The sequence below is a fragment of the Denticeps clupeoides genome, chromosome 6, assembly GCF_900700375.1.
Source record: "Denticeps clupeoides chromosome 6, fDenClu1.1, whole genome shotgun sequence".
NCBI classification, from domain to species: Eukaryota; Metazoa; Chordata; class Actinopteri; order Clupeiformes; family Denticipitidae; genus Denticeps; species Denticeps clupeoides.
In genome coordinates this window covers 9445493-9462022 of record NC_041712.1, presented here as the reverse complement: position 1 = coordinate 9462022, position 16530 = coordinate 9445493, and the positions used below count along the sequence as shown (strand labels likewise).

The following is a 16530-nucleotide window of genomic DNA, read 5'->3' as shown; positions in this document are numbered from 1 at the left end:
CGTTTCCGCGCCGCGAATTTAGGCGCGGCTCGTTACCGCCATCTGGCGGTCTTGAACGTGGACGCAGCACGGTGGTGGGAAACAGATCAAAAAATAAATAAATTCCAAGATACATCTGTTTGCTGTTTTAAGATGCAGTTGTCTGAAACTGCTGGAGCTGCACTGTAGCTTCTGATTTTGTTTCATTTCTTGGTGCTTTTTGTGCATTGTAAAAGTGAATACATGCTTGCAGCCAATTGAAATGCTGTAAATGTAAATGCTGTAAAATGCTGTAAATGTAAATGTAAATGAAACCTGGAACCTTCAATGTTCAAGATAGGGTATTTATCACATATGGGGTTATGTACAACATACAGTAAAATGTACCTCGATCCCCCCCACACGACTGAGCAAATTACAAAATTAAATAAAAGATACAAATAATAGAAATAGGATAAGATTAATGTAAACATTTTGTATGCTTGGACTGGTATTACTGTCCATAATAAACAGCAGAAGGGTGGAAGGCAGATAGAAAATATAACTCACATGTGCTAGCCAGTTTACAGGGTTAAATACAGTTTTGTGCTGTGGTGGTGTGTCCTGGATAAGAAGTCTAATAGCCTGAGGATCGATGCTCCCCCTGAACCTCTTGTGTTCTGACCACAAAACTGCCTGATGTCAGCAGGTGAATGATCATGTCAGTGCATCTTCTGGTGTAGATGTCCTGGAAGGATGGTAGAACTGATCTGCCACAGCACTCTGACAAAGAATTACTCTCTGCAATCCCTTAATGTCCTGCTGTTCCCAAACCACCGTAAGTAGCTTGTCTATATAGAAACCTACTTCTCACAGATCATGGATAGTCATGGACAAAAGTTTTCAGAATGACACAATTACTGGTTTTCACAAAGTTTTCTGCTTCAGTGTTTTTCTGTGTTGTGTTGAAGTATAATTTTATAAGTTTCAAAGGTGTTTATTGACAATTACATCAAGTTTATACAAAGAGTCAATAATTGCAGTGCTAGCCCTTTTTTCAAGACCACTGCAATTTGCCCTGACATACTATCAATCAACTTCTGGGCCAAATCCTGACTGATGTTGACCCGTTCCTTCATAATCAGTGCTTGTCAGAATTTGTGGGTTTTTGTTTGTCCACCCGCCTCTTGAGAATTAACAACATGTTCTAAATTGGATTAAGGTCCGGGGAGTTTCCTGGTAATGGACCCAAAATTTCGATGTTTTGTTCCCAGAGCCACTTCGTTATCACTTTGGCCTTATGGTACGGTGCTCCATCATGGAAAAGGCCAATTTGGCCAAACTGTCTTTGGAAGGTTGGGAGAAGTTGCTGTCGGAGGACGTGTTGCTACCATTCTTTATTCATGGCTGTGTTCTTAGGCAAAATTGTGAGTGAGAACAGACCAGCAACATATTTTTTCTCTTTAACAGCTAATAAAACTGGTGTATTTTGCATGCAAAATGGGAGGCAGCGACAGATGCGCAGTGTAGCTCAGTTTCTGTTGCCAGGACTTTATCAACTATGTTGATAAAGAAAAAAGAAATGTGCCCAGTATCTTAACAGAGCAACTGTTGAAAACAGAGCACACATGAAAATTTTTAATTATTCCTGCAATTTCATAAAGACTCCTTGTGATAGAACAATTAAAGACCATATACACATGAGTAATGATTAAAACAAGTTTAAGTACAGTAAACATGGAAATAACAAGAAGTCTTCTGCCTTAGAAGCATATATCTTAAAATTGATAAAAAGCTTATTTTCCCACACATTGAGAACAAATGTTCCAGCTCCACCTGATGCAATCTGCTCGCTCAGAAGATAAGCAGGCTAAGGGCTCCAGGTGCTTGGGATCACACAGTTCAGACATAATGATGTCAATGCTATTAGACATATGATTCGTATCTCACCTGCGATGTGCTACTAGATACTTTAATGAAAATACAAAAGTGACAGAAACATTTACCATTTGGCAAATACATGATACAGATCATTTCAAAATGTCTAATGTAATTTCTGTAATATCTGATACAGTCCAGTACAAATATTCTGCTAAGCACCTTAAGACAAATAAAACATTTCTTTTATATCATAGGCAAAAAAAAATTGTTCTGAGACAACACAGTTTTACAACAATGGCAACAATGCCAAGGATCTGGGCAAACTCCAAAGCGAGAGCTAAGATTTCAAGCATCAAACTGTTAGTTATGAAAAACAAATATGTTGCTAATAGAGTGCCTAAGAAAATGTGGGTTGAAATGGTGGAGTGTAGTTACCTTTTTTCTGTTAAGGCCAACCTTCAGTGCACCTGTGAAATTGCTGAGGATTTCCCACACCGAGACCGGTATTTAAGCCGAGCCAATGGCCCTGGGATCTCAGCTGACACTTAGAGGACCAACCATGAAGGTCGCTGTGGCTTTGCTCCTGTGTGCTGTGTGCTGGGTGGGTCTGAGGGCCCAGTGCCCTGAACCAGGCACGCTGAAGGACCCCAACGGTGTCAAGATCTGCGCCCGCATGTTCGAGCACAGCAACATTTACAACGAGCAGAGCTGTGGAGGAGAGTACCTCGATGCCTTCCATAATGACGACGTCCCCATGATCCCATGGCGCTGGAACAACCGTGTGTCCTCACTGGTCGTGAACAAGATGTGCTCCCTCACCGTCTGGTCACGAATGAAGAAGGAGGGCAAGAAACGCAAGTTTGGCGCCGGCATCCAGTACCGTCTGAAAGATGTGACCCAGGGTCTGTTCGGCAACTGGAACGATGACATCTCTGCATACTACTGCGAGTGCTAGAGCCAGAAGAACCCATGTCAAAGAGCCCAGACGATGGAGAAGTGAGGGACCAGCCATACTAGTTAAATCCATGATAAACCCTAAATCTAATAAAACTCAGCTCATCACATCAATCCATGCTTTATGAGTTTATGTGCAATGTAAGGATTAACAGTTGAATGGTTCGATGTAACAGTGTATGCCTTGCATATTCATTTAATTCTTCACCATTCCCTTACTGGGGTTTAAATTCAAGTTCTAGAATACAATGTATAATAACAATTAGTTCATACTAAATGTACAAGAATAAAAAAATATCTTAATACCTGATGGTATAATGGTTTGTAAAACCTAGTATTCACCTATTAACCTATTTTCATTATACATGCTTTTAAGCTCTTGTAGTGAAGCTTTTCATGAACAGATCACTCTTTACTTTGGTGTAATATAAAATGCAGAGAAGCATCTGCTAATGAGGCACTTGACATTTTAGCCCCCTGAAGTGGGGTTCCACCCCCCGCAGGCATGCTGTGACCCTGCCACTGCTCCTGCGGGTATGAATGATGGAGCTGAACACTAATAGAACACTACAGGTGAACATTAAGTGATACCAAAATCAAGAGATTCGTGATTCATTAAATAGAGTGTTGTTTTTTTTTTCAGGCAAAATTTGAAGTAGCAACTAGTATATTAGGACAGAACATCTTAATCAGGCAAATTAAAACAAATTCCAAATAGCATTAATGAATGAAGTCATTTATTGATGAAAACATTTATTCTCGTTTTTGACAGTGCAGAATTACCTTTGATTGGTTTTACTTATGAGACGTTCTTTGCGAGGGTGTTTATCCCTGCTGACTCTGATTCAGGCAGGTAGGAACAGCCAGTAAACACAAGACGTCTGCATCCATGTTCTTCATTCTAATCCCATCATCCAAGAGGGTGAGGATCAAAAAATTCCAAATAAAGTCTTGTTTATGACAATACGGGAGAACCTGTCATAATTGCTCTCATTTGGGATCACTTTTATACTTTCTCTATAAGCCGGGACTAGAACCCCACAAACATCATAGTGTCTTCGACTGCCCTGTATGTGTGGCGTAGAGTGAATGTACATAAAAAGAAGGTCACACCCCATGTTGCCAGTTAGTTTCCTTTTGTGTGTCTGTGTGTGTGTGTGTGTGTGTATGTGTGTGTGTCTGTTAGTGAGAGCACATTAATTATGAGGGGAGGCAACCTTCTCTCTCTCCTACCCCCCCTCATATATTTTTCCTCCTTGGCTGTTACTGTGCTATGGGACTTGATGGGAATCATTCTGCACCATCATACCTGTAAGAACAGCACTCCAAGACACCACCTGAGAATCTACAGACAGCTCATCTCTGCGGTAAGTCAGTGACATAATTGATGCAAAAAATGTAGGTTTGATTGATAGGGAAATATATGTCTGGTAAACATGAAACAGAACCATGAATGGTAGCTGGAGACCTCAAAGACCACCAGTGAATTAGAAAACAAGGAAAAGCATTTTTTTTCTGCATTTATTTTTACGCAATTGATGTTTGTAGGATACATGAAACCCTAATCTTCTTATGTTATGTAGAGAAATTTGCATGCATTATCAGTTATTTGTGTCTGTAAAATTTTGTTCATTTATTCAAAAGAAAAGTACTTCACTAGTTTAAATAGTCCATGCAAGACATTAAAAAGTGTTTGGTGTAGACAAGCATAGCACAGGTGTGCTAAGCCCCAGTTCTACTGGTTAGGATCACCCTCCGAGGACCCATGTGCACCTATTTCTCTCCCTCCGAGGGAATTTTCTCCCTCAGCCAGCTGAGGCCCACAAACAGTAACAAAACACCCACGGACTCAGGTGGTGCAGAAAAGCAGCTGAAATGTAATTAAGACTAATGTAATGGCCGTGGTTGGGAATGCCACTGCGTTAGATAACCCTGTTTACTGTGATCTTTTGGCTGCGTGACAGAGTGTGACCAACTAAACACCGAAGCCAAGATGTCCAACAACATGGCCAAAATTGCTGATGCTCGAAAGACCGTGGAACAGTTGAAACTGGAGGTTAATATTGACAGAATGATGGTGAGTTACATACAGTCCAAAAGACACACATTTTACATTTACAGCATTTATCAGACGCCCTTATCCAGAGCGACTTACAATCAGTAAGCAACTCAGGGTTAAGTGTCTTGCTCAGGGACACAATGGTAGTAAGTGGGATTTGAACCTGGGTCTTCTGGTTCATAGACGAGTGTGTTACCCACTAGGCTACTACCACCCTATGACCTTCTACCACACATGTGGTTTAGACATAATAAAGACCAGTTAAAAAAAATAATTGATGCTAAATCCCCATTTATCTTATTGATGATAGCTTTAATACTTCAATGAGCATTATTAATTTGTACTCCAAATCACTCAAATACTGGTATGAATTGAAGTTTAATGTAATGTAGTAGTAGCAGAGCAGATACAGTGTGTATGTTTGCAGTTTATGTGTTATATAATGAGTGCTATAGCCTGGTTGCAAAAACTGTCCTTCATTCTATTTGTTCTTGACCTTATTGCCATGAATCTCCTGCAAGAGGGCCGCATCTGAAACACCTCCTGGGTGTGTTGAGACAGCAGGTCTTGTAGAGGTCCTTAAGGGAAGGAAGCGAGTGACCAATGCGGTGCTGATGACCTTCTGTAGTGACTTCTTGCCTGCCATCATGCAGTTCGAGTACCACACACCATCTCCTGAGCATCCTCAGATAATGGAGTTAATGTTGGGCCTTCTTTACTACCGCTGAGGGGTTGGATGCAGATCTGCGTCCATATGCACACCCAAGAATTTAAAAATGGTCTATTAAAACTCTCCATTGATGTAGATGGGTTGTATGTAAATGTTAAATGATAAATTGAACTCTCCTCCTTACTGTGGTGTATGCTGGGATCCGTAGCAGGGACATGTGATCAGACAGGTGTAATGGTTTAGTTCTACCAAAAATCTAGGTAATCCCACTTAAATCCCACTTACTACCATTGTGTCCCTGAGCAAGACACTTAACCCTAAGTTGCTCCAGGGGGGGACTGTCCCTGTAACTACTGATTGTAAGTCGCTCTGGATAAGGGCGTCTGATAAATGCCGTAAATGTAATTGTCACGGCCAATACACCCCCAGCCCACCAGAGAGTGCCAGACAAGCCGGGGAGACGGCAACCCGGAAACGGAAGTGAGAGCGGGCAGCACCAAGTATAAAAGCTAGATGACACTGAGGAGACACTGCCCACTCTTTGACGAATTTACTTCCATAGACGCCAGCCTTATTTCCCCACGCCCGACTGATTGATGTCCATGACCACGACCTTTGCCTGTCCCCGACCTAGAACTTTGCCTGCCCCTCTTGTGACGACGATCTCTAATCTGATTCTCCAGTGTGACCACGACCTTCGCCCGCCATTGACCTTGAGTTTGCCTGCCCCCTTTTTCTAATACGATCTTCCCCGTTACCCCCCACGGAGCCAGAGTTCCCTCCCCGCCGCACTGCGGCGCTTCCACGGCCACACTCCCGTTCCAGCTCACCTCCGGCCGCCTTATCACCGGCCAAGCGCCTCCGGTCCTCCTCTCCCAGTACGACGACTACTCCATCCGCTCCAAGCATGCCTGCGAATGAGTCCCCGAACCCGGCCAGTGACAGTAATGTAAAATGTCCTTCAGCTGTTCCTGTTAGGAGTTGCCATTTAGAGCATTTATCAGACGGCTGATTTGGTCTGGTTGCCTACTACAAGTTTACTTGTTTGATTTTAAATTCCCATGCACAGTAGGTCACATTTCGGGCAACTTTTATTACTTATTTGCTTTTACTATGCTCCTAGAGTAAAACAAACGCTGCGTGAGCTCTATGGATGCATCTAAATACTCAGCCTACCATAACAGTCTATTTTCATGAATAAGATGTACTTTTTAAATGCTGTATGTCCAAATGCCCTTACAGTGATACTCGCCAAACTTAGACCCTTTCTGAACCCAAGGAAAAACTTCAATGGAGGTTCTTCAAAGGCAACCTCCATTTAAAATAAATAAAAAAGTGCTTTCAAGTAGTGCTAAAATGTTAAAATTTTTAACTAAACATCTGGAGAAATTCACTCTACACCTGGCAACCCCAGCAATCAAACTGACGTCAGGATTCTCCCTCTTGCATGCAGGTGTCCAAGGCTGCTGCAGAGCTGCTGGCATTCTGCGAGAGCCACGCTAAGGAGGACCCGCTCATATCGCCCGTCCCCTCCTCGGAAAACCCCTTCAGAGAGAAGAAGATTTTTTGTGCAATCATTTAAAGGTTTATTCATTTATAGTGAATGTTGGTTGTTTAATACATGCTGGACTGCATGTGTGAATCTGTTTATTGTGGCAATAAAATGCTCTTGAAAAGGGCGAGGTCCTGTGATAAACAGCCCGCAGTATTCTCTCTTCTGTCAGGGTGGTTTACACATTAACCTGAAACACAGCGAGCAGCTATTTACAGCGGCCTGGAGAAGGTGTTGCCTCAGTAACAGTTATAAAAGCTTAATTTCAGTTTACAGTAACAGCACAACCACTCTATGAAACATTTCCACTTGTGGTACTTTTAAAAGGGAGTTCCATGCTTTTGGTACATTTTTAAAAATGTTTACACTTTAAGTGACCCATTAGGCTAAAGATTATTTGTTCTAAGGATGATAAATGTTGCTGGGTAAATGCAAGTGTCAGTGTATTGTCACTGGCCAAAGGTTGTCACCAAGTCACCGGAGAGGAAGGTGGAGCCAGACAGTCAGGCAGCAGAGCTGCAGGTGGATCCTACCTGCCTGTCATACTACTGCTGCTGTGACCGGCACTGAGAGGAGCATAGTCCCCACTGCCAGGTAAGGGTGACATAATAAGGAAATAGTAATAAGAATTATAATTACAAATCATGGTGTATGCCCATTGCAAACTTATTTATGAATAAATTATTTTCATAAAATTATTAAATAAAATAAAAGGTCTGGGCGGCTGGGTTCAGCAATATCCTGTTGCTGTGTGTTCAGTGCCAGCACCCATCACTACCTGATTGACAGGAATGCCCTGTGTGGCCGGTTTGACCTGGAGCAGGAGCAGTCGGAGTCGGTTTGATTGCACTTCCCAAGTCGCAGGACGGATCTTCACCTTGCACATTAATTTAACTTGCAGTCAGACTGCAAGTTTCCTCAGTTAACTTGAAAATGTAAACCTAGTGTCAGAACATTCATGATGTCCGCAGCAGATGTTAAAGGCAGGAGATGTTGAGCGCATTAGATATTATTTTAAAGTCTTATATACAATTGTCAGCTACTGATCATATCTTATCTCACTGCTGGCACCTCGAAGCCTTATCTTTTTTGCAGCATTGTTGGTAAGATTTCTTGGCACCACTGCCCCTAGTGGAAAGAAATGCTCTGTTCAGGAGACAGGTTTCAGAGGAGACTGGATTTTGTCATGGGTGTGCTTCGAGGCGTGTGTGTGAGGTAGAAGTTTTGTGCATGCAAGGTCAAAGGTCCGTCTGGAGGTTTGTCGCTGTGCCATTGAGAATGTTAGGTGGGACTAGCTTGGGGAGGGGCTGCCATTGGCAATGCACTGCTTGGCCCTCACTTTAATGTAAGCTACACCACTTCTGCCTTGCACACATGCTACTTTTGCTTGGCACATACATCACTTTTCTCTTGCACACATCATGTGTCTTTCATATTTGTGCATGACATATTTGAACGGGCATAGGGTATATGTGCCGGGAAAAGGTAGTGCATGTGTAAGACAATGGAAATGTGCAAAGTAAAAGTAGCCTGTGTGTGAGCATTGGATGGACATGCGTATATGTGCAATCTTTTCGTGATATATGACCTAGAAGGTACCTCACACATAACCGTAGTACACTGGTGCTCGTTTTATTTATGTGTAACTACCACAGCACTTTGCAATGTTGCCTCATAAACATGAAGACCTTGGTGGATGAGTTCTCCTTTTGTTTCTGTAGAGAAGCAGGTAATGTGAATGGTAGATTGGTGAACCTTGATCTAAAATGTTAGTGTGTGTTCCTCCTGAAAAAGATTCAGTGTGTCTCATTAAGTTATGCTTCCCTTTGATGTCTCAGTCTTACCAAAAATGTAAATTATACCCAATGGTTCAGGCTCCCTATTTATCAAAGAAGCAACCACTGCTTGAGTGTTGTGCTCATGGCCACCCTTGTAATGCATATGTAAAACTACTGATTACTTCACTGATGTTAACCTGAAAGCACATTGTAAATTGTTCTGATTACAGGTACCACTTGCCGTAAATGAAATGAGACGGTTTGTGAAATGGGCTGTTTGAGTGCTGCTTTTCCATCAAAATTCAATGGGGATCTCCTGTGGCTTTAAGCAGGGTGGTAGACAAAGTGTTGAACAGGAAAAAAATAGTAGAGAAATATCAAAACTAAAATGTCATATTTGACTAATATTAGGTATAAAACTCTAGACACTCCAAACTTTTAATAGAATGTAATTAATTTGTCTGACATTTAAGACTTTGAAGACAAACAATTTGTATGAAATAGAACCAATCAGGGACTTACGGTGATGTGGCGGAAAGTGAATCCAGGCTCAGACCTTCTGTGTGGAATTTGCTCGCTCTCCCCAGGTTTCAGTCAGGGTTCTCCGGTTTTCTCCTGCCATCCAAAGGCATCCGTGCTATGTTAATCGGAGTCTTTGACTTGTCTCATAGGTGTGAGTGTGTGTTTGCTCCCTGCAGTGGGCTGGTGCTCTGCCCTGGGTCAGTCCCCATCCTGCACCCAGTGTCCCAGTGGGCTGCTGTAGCCGCAACAACGAATAAGACTAAGCGGTTATGGACAGTCAGAGTGAGTGAGTCAGAACCAAGGGGCTATGAAGCAAGTTCCAATTTTAAATTGATTTGTAACTTAGATTTAGGTTCAATGTGTTTTCATTTTCTATATTGCATTTGCATTTAGCCTAGTGGGTTACACTTCTCTATGAACCAGAAGACCTAAAGTAACAGGTTCAAACCCCACTAACTAGCATTCTGAAGCAAAACACTTAAGCCTGAACTGGTCCAGGGGAACTGTCCCTGTAACTACTGATTGTAAAGTAAAAAAAAAGAAGCAAATAAAAAAGCATGAACACAAAGTGGCCAGATTTATTTGAAAAGAAAATGGTGTATTTCTGGTCAAGTCACACCTTTGTATGCTCATAAGTAAAAAGGAAAGACAGACTGGAGGAAAATGTAAGATATTTGATTTTGAAATACGGTGGAGTTAAAGTGAAGTGTCCCCCCCAAATGGAAATACAGACGCAGAACAGAAAGAGAGCGTGTGTTTGTGGGAACGAGAACCCCAGTGCAGCTGAACACAAAGGAGGCAGGCAAGTTTCCACTGTATTAATCTGCAAACGTGAGCCGGCGAAAGCCGCAAAACCCCATGAATGTTGATGTCCGCGTGAAGGACAGGATCGGGGATGGGACAGGACAAATGGATGAGTAGATAGATGATGAGACAGATAAGGAGAGTCTTACTTGGTTGAGGAGAAAGAGAGAGCCCGGTCGAGTTGACAAATTCCAATGACTGAGAAGCTGGCAGGGGCCATCTTGCCAATTTATGGGAGTCGCGTTACCTGGTTTCCACGGTGCCCCCGGTCACGTGACCAGAGTCATGTGACAGTAATGAACTGCATCTGCTTTGTTAACTGTCCATGGCTTGGTGTGTTATCACTCTGTCAAATGATAACTCTATTCCCTGTGGAAGGCGGGCAGATGATGTGTGCCTTCCCTTCTAAACCCTTGAAGCTTCAAATCAATAATACTGTAATATTCATGTGTGTTTGTATTAGAGGCAAATAGGACTCAGTTAAGCTAGATCCATGACTTGATCTTAATTCAACATTCAACATGATTTTACTCCTCTGCCTTACCTCTTATTACTTTACCTCTTCAACTTCCTGAAATCTTTGCTTTTAGGTGTTGAGGATGGCTAACTTCAAGGGACATGCCCTACCAGGCAGCTTTTTCCTCTTATTCGGCCTGTGGTGGTCTGTGAAATATCCTCTCAGACACTGCTGGAAACACCGGCAGCAGAGAAACAGGCAGAAGCTGCCGGCTTTCTTCAGCAGGGTAGACCTCATAGAGGGGGTGCTTAAGATCTTCTTTGCCTTTGTTGGTAAGTCATCTCTACAAGTGCCTTGCACTGAAACCACTGTCTTCATACCTGTCAGTGATACAGTGCATTTGGAAAGTATCCTCAATGCATATTTTGTTATGTTATTATGTTTATTTTTAACAAATTTGCCAGAACCTCAAGTAAACCTTTTTCACATTGTCATTATGGGGTGTTTTATGTAAAACGTGAGGGAAAAAATGCATGTAATCCAATCTGGAATGAGGCTGTAACAGAAAATGTGGAAAAAGTGATGCGCTGTGAATACATTCTGGATGCACTTTAGTCAGGTCTTAAAAGCAAATGAACACCGACAATATATTGTTGCACTGTTTGTTTAGTCAGTACACCAGGTTGTGGGTTCGAATCCTGAGCCGCCAAGATGCCACCGAGGTGCCACTGAGAAAAGCACTGTCCCCACACACTGCTCCCCGGGTGATGATTAACAGCAGAGGACACATTTCATTGTGTCATCGTGTGCTGTGCTGGCGTGTTTCACAATGACAATCACTTCACTTTCAATATTGTTGAACATTTATGAACTTTTATGAAAATGCTAATTTGAACTTTTTCTACAGGCATCATGGCAGAACAGTTTGTGCCTGACGGACCTCATGCTCGCCTATACAACGACGGCTGGGTGAAGCTGATGAACTGGCAGCACAGCACCATGTACCTTTTCTTTGGCATCTCTGGCATTGCAGATGTACTGAGCGTTTCTTCACTCCCCGTTCCACCTCGCCTGGATCGCTTCGGCCTTTCCCTGGCTCTGTTTGTAGAAGGTAGCTTTCATGCACTATTGCACAGTTTTGGTAGTTTGGAGTGAAATATCCATCCAATAGTCATACAAGTATAAACTGAATTCAAAGAACTTTATTTGTCCCCGTGGGGCAATTTAAAATTGGAGCAGCACATACATATAACTGTCATGACTTGGGGGTGTGGTGGGAAGGAAGCACAGAAGCAGGACATTGCAAGCAGGGCCAAAAGGAAACAAAATCCTCCACATTGTTTATCTGGGGGCAGCCCCATTGCCCCTGACCCTTAAGCAGATGCCCAGCGCTGACACCCCCTCACTGCCATCAGGAAAGATTTTTTACTGATTTTTACTACTCCTTCATAGAGAGTGTCATATCAAAGGCTTTCTGAAAACAAACACAGAGCTCCAAAAGTTGGACACACCTTCTCATTCAATGTGTTTTCTTTATTTTCATGACCATTTACGTTGGTAGATTCTCAATGAAGGCATCAAAACTATGAATGAACACATGTGGAGTTATGTACTTAAATAGCCGCCCTTTGCTCTGATTACTGCTTTGCACACTCTTGGCATTCTCTCGATGGGCTTCAAGAGGTCGTCACCTGAAATGCTTTTCCAGCAGTCTTGAAGGAGTTCCCAGAGGTGTTTAGCACTTGTTGGCCCCTTTGACTTCACTCTGCGGTCCAGCTCACCCCAAACCATCTCGATTGGGTTCAGGTCCGGTGACTGTGGAGACCAGGTCTCCACTTTTTGTTAAGTACATAACTCCACATGTGTTCATTCATAGTTTTGATCCCTGGGTGGTAGTAGCCTAGTGGGTAACATAATTGCCTATGAACCCGTAGACCCAGGTTCAAATCCCACTTACTACCATTGTGTCCCTTAGCAAGACACTTAACCCTGAGTGTCTCCAGGGGGACGGTCCCTGTAACTAATGTAACTACTACTAAGTTGCTCTGGATAAGGGCGTATGATAAATGCTGTAAATGTAAATGTTAAATCTACCAATGTAAATGGTCATGAAAATAAAGAAAACACATTGAATGAGAAGATGTGTCCAAACTTTTGGCATGTACTGTACATGCAAATATAATTCTAAAATCCAGTCATGAGAGGTATGAGGTATTGTGCCTTTAATGGTACAGATGACTAGGGTCCAAAATGTACCTGCGAGGATAGGTACATTATTGTTCTTCAGATGGGTAATGCCCCAGCAACATGCAATTGTACTCATATAGACACATTTCTCTGTGTGTAAGTACAGGTCCACGTTAATGCAGTTCAACAAGCTTAGAGCACACGCTGACAGCGCTCTGTAGCCGGTTTCTGCACTGCATGCTGGTGGAACCAGCAGATGATGGAGAATGTTATGACACTCTCTATGAAGGAGAAATCAGTAAAAATCAGTAAAAATCTTTCCTGACTTCAAAGGAATTAACATTTCTATAGAGTTGCGTACTATTGATTAGATAAAACAAAAAAATTGGTTTAATAAAAATTTCAGCTGATAATGAAATAAAAGGAATGAACAGATTGCATATTGCAAGTAATGGTTCAAATTCTGCTACAATAGAACTCAGAGTCCCCACCTTTTTTCAGCATTCATAAGTGATTATATTATGTCTTTTGTCATGTTTTGTGTTGTGTGTTATTCCATTTGTACATGGTGAGATGACAATAAAGTTGACTTTGACTTTGATCATGCTTAAGCACTTCTGTTTATTCATATTAAATTTATCACCTTGTAGCATCAATGCAATGTCATGTCTTGAAAAACAGGTTTCCTGTTTTACCACCACCTGCATGGTCGCTCCATGCTGGACAGTCATGTTCACACCCTGCTGTTGGTACCGGTGTTTGGTGGGGCAGCCTGCACAGTGCTGGAGGTGTTCGTGAAAGAAAACACCCTCCTGGAGATTATCAGGAGCAGCTTGGCCATCCTGCAGGGCTCCTGGTTCTATGAGGTAAAATTGAATGCCTCGCGATGGCACTTACTTTTAAGTACATTTACAACTCACTCGCACTCCCAAATTACGCTACAAGCCTGGCATGAATGCTTTTTTTTTTTCTTGTTACAGATTGGCTTTGTGCTGTTTCCACTTAGCGGACCTCACTGGGACCCAGACCTCCATGACAACGTCATGTTTCTCACCATGTGTTTCTGCTGGCACTACGCTGTGGCCCTGCTGGTTGTCAGCCTCAACTACTGTGTGGTGTGGTGGTGAGTGGTACCTGTCTTCTCAAGGACATCTCAGACACAATGAACTGAGTGTCTACATTGAATAGATTTAAATTTTAATTTGCTCAAATGGTCTGTAATAAGTAACACCAAGTTTCACCATCATGTTTTGTGAGGAATATATCCACGTGACTATGCAATTGGGTCCAATTAAGCCTGGTTGGTGTCATGAAATATTAGGGAACCAGGAAGTTGTTCAGGAAGTAGTACTGACCTTTTACCTTGAGAAAGATTTAATATTGCTTTTAATCACATTAATTTTAGCATCATTTGTTGAACAAGAGTGAAGCAGATTTTCCATTTTTGCTTCATTCACTTTTGGTAAAATGTGGCTAGTCCCTGGTTGAATGTAATTTTGATCTTTTGTGTTTTGTTCTTGCAGGACTCTGAACAGGTTCTCGGGGAAACCAATCGGCGATATGGAGATCGGACTACGTAAAACCACAGACTGCACCTCCCAGAAGGCCTTGCTCCAGGACTCTGAGGAAGAATAAACAACTTTGCAAAAGAAAAGAACCAATCTCAACCGATCCCATTCTCCGCAATCTGTGATTTAGCACACGTCCACAATGATGCAGCACCAAATTTGCAGTGTGTTTGTACTGTTTTCTTATAAATACTTTGTATTCTTTAATGTTTAAAGGAAAGTTCCAGAAACGTGTGAAGGAAAAGGGTCCAACTAGTGACCTTGGTTTGACTGCATTTGGTTACGACTCCTTCTCTCTTTCACCCAGAAAACAAGATGCTCTGGCTTTACAGCAAATATACGATTCTGTTTGTGACAATGTTTATGGAAATATTTTGAAATATTTTTAAAGAATGGCATTTGGAAACGATGGCCCATAAAGGAAACTAATAATAACAGGCAGATGCATTGCTGGTTATGAGCACACAGCGCTTTTTCTGTTTCAGCTGGAAACTTGTTTGTGGGTGTGTTGATGTATATGCAAACATACAGTGAGTCATACAGTATGCAAAAGTTGGTCAAACACCTTGTTGCTGTAAAAAATGATTATATGATGTGGAATGACATGAAAACAAACCAAAAAAGTTGGAATATGAGAAGAACTGTGTATTAATGGAAGAAATTGTGAACACCGTTAAAACAAATATGAGCCACTGTCTGCCAAACTCAGAGTCAATGGTCTTAAGCGCCTACAAATTTGCCTATGCAAACTTTTTGGCTAAACTTAACCAAGACTGTCTTGTTTTCTGGAACATATAGGAATCCTTGTGTCTGCAGAAGACATGACTGAAACATCTGAAATATTCAAAAAGTTATATTTACGGTGATTATTTGAGTCACTCTGACACAACATTAGAGTTTAGAGCATAGAAATTACAGTTCTATGCAATCATGAAAACACAGGACTGGACTTGTGTGCAGTGTGCATCTATGAGCTGATGCAATTAGGGCACTAAGGTTCAGTCATCCTGACACTGCTCTCTACCTCACTCTCTCTCCCTCACATCCTCAGGAGTGCACAAATGGTTATGGGTGGGAAAAAATTCAAGTGTCTCAATGGCAGGGAATGCAATATTAAATATAATATACAGTGTTTCTATGAAACTTTACAGTGTCTCTGGATCCTAACCTGAAATGAAATACAAGGAATAGCTAATAATACCATAAATCGGTCCTTGTGTTTTCACCACTGGTATGTCTACATTGACACAAGACCACCAAAAATCATTTAAAATATTTCCTCCCTTTAATACTACCTATAAACTGCACAAAAAACATTATTTATTTTTAATAGCGGTTTCATATGTTGGAGTCACACATATCTAAGGTTGTGAGTTCAGGCACCAGCTTTGTGAGAGTGAGTTTTGCATGCTTTCCATGGGTGGGATAGTACATGGTGTGTGCACCCTGTGATGAGCTGGCACCCCACACTGGGAGTCTCTGCCCTGCACCCTATGACCTGGAATGCGTTCCTGCAGCCATGAGGGTTGTGGTCTCATTTTTTTACATAGCAAAAAACAGCCATACATGGGTATGCACAATTTGTATGTTATAATAACATTCTCAGCTTAGTCCTCATAGATCCTAATGGGTCATGATATTCAACGTCCACTTGCATGGCATTCATCATTTCAACACCCTATCTTACAAGTCACTCCACTTAATCAACCAAACCCACGTAAAACTGATTCATATGCTGTTAGTAACATAATGCACAGAGCACTCAACAGGCCCAACCCGTTCTACTCCACTTTACAGCCAGCAGGGCTGCAGTTTTAATGACATATATATAATGACATAATGACGGTTATAGATCAAAACTGAAGACACAGGACTATGAAATAACACATGTGAGGGGTGCAGTAAACAAACAAAAAATAGCAAACAAGGCAAAAAGTTTAATATTTGAGGCTCCCCCAAAAAAGGGACCTTTGCTTTGATGGCAACATTTCAAATGCCTTGCTTCCCCCATACACTGTTTCCAACAGACATCTGCTTAACACTTTATTATCATTCACTCATGTTAATGAAATGACTTCACTTTCACAAAAATACAAAATATACTTAATAAAAATTGATACAACATAGACAAGGAAGATAT

At 41.8% G+C, this 16530-nt stretch overlaps 3 protein-coding genes across 3 annotated transcripts; all 3 read left to right on the top strand.

Moving 5' to 3' along the window:
• The first annotated feature begins 2398 nt into the window (after window positions 1-2398).
• On the top strand, window positions 2399-2794 carry LOC114793077 (syncollin-like). The gene has a single exon (XM_028984735.1). The coding sequence runs from the start codon at window positions 2399-2401 to the stop codon at window positions 2792-2794; it is 396 nt and encodes a 131-aa protein (XP_028840568.1).
• Window positions 2795-4015: 1221 nt separating this feature from the next.
• On the top strand, window positions 4016-7220 carry gng8 (guanine nucleotide binding protein (G protein), gamma 8). The gene is made up of 3 exons (XM_028983915.1): window positions 4016-4160; window positions 4758-4870; window positions 6976-7220. The coding sequence occupies exons 2-3, from the start codon at window positions 4787-4789 to the stop codon at window positions 7102-7104; spliced, it is 213 nt and encodes a 70-aa protein (XP_028839748.1). The 5' UTR covers window positions 4016-4160; window positions 4758-4786; the 3' UTR covers window positions 7105-7220.
• A 375-nt stretch (window positions 7221-7595) lies between these two features.
• tmem45b (transmembrane protein 45B) lies at window positions 7596-15089 on the top strand. The gene is made up of 6 exons (XM_028984277.1): window positions 7596-7668; window positions 10769-10967; window positions 11543-11746; window positions 13504-13688; window positions 13803-13945; window positions 14346-15089. Exons 2-6 carry the CDS (start codon window positions 10778-10780, stop codon window positions 14455-14457), a joined length of 834 nt encoding a protein of 277 aa, XP_028840110.1. The 5' UTR covers window positions 7596-7668; window positions 10769-10777; the 3' UTR covers window positions 14458-15089.
• The last annotated feature ends 1441 nt before the right edge of the window (window positions 15090-16530 follow it).

Coding starts and splice junctions, on each gene's coding strand:
- tmem45b (XM_028984277.1), top strand. CDS start 10,778: ATGGCTAACTTCAAGGGACATGCCCTACCAGGCAGCTTTTTCCTCTTA. Junction 10,968..11,542: donor GATCTTCTTTGCCTTTGTTG/GTAAGTCATCTC, acceptor CTTTTTCTACAG/GCATCATGGCAGAACAGTTT. Junction 11,747..13,503: donor CCTGGCTCTGTTTGTAGAAG/GTAGCTTTCATG, acceptor CTTGAAAAACAG/GTTTCCTGTTTTACCACCAC.
- gng8 (XM_028983915.1), top strand. CDS start 4,787: ATGTCCAACAACATGGCCAAAATTGCTGATGCTCGAAAGACCGTGGAA. Junction 4,871..6,975: donor TTAATATTGACAGAATGATG/GTGAGTTACATA, acceptor TCTTGCATGCAG/GTGTCCAAGGCTGCTGCAGA.
- LOC114793077 (XM_028984735.1), top strand. CDS start 2,399: ATGAAGGTCGCTGTGGCTTTGCTCCTGTGTGCTGTGTGCTGGGTGGGT.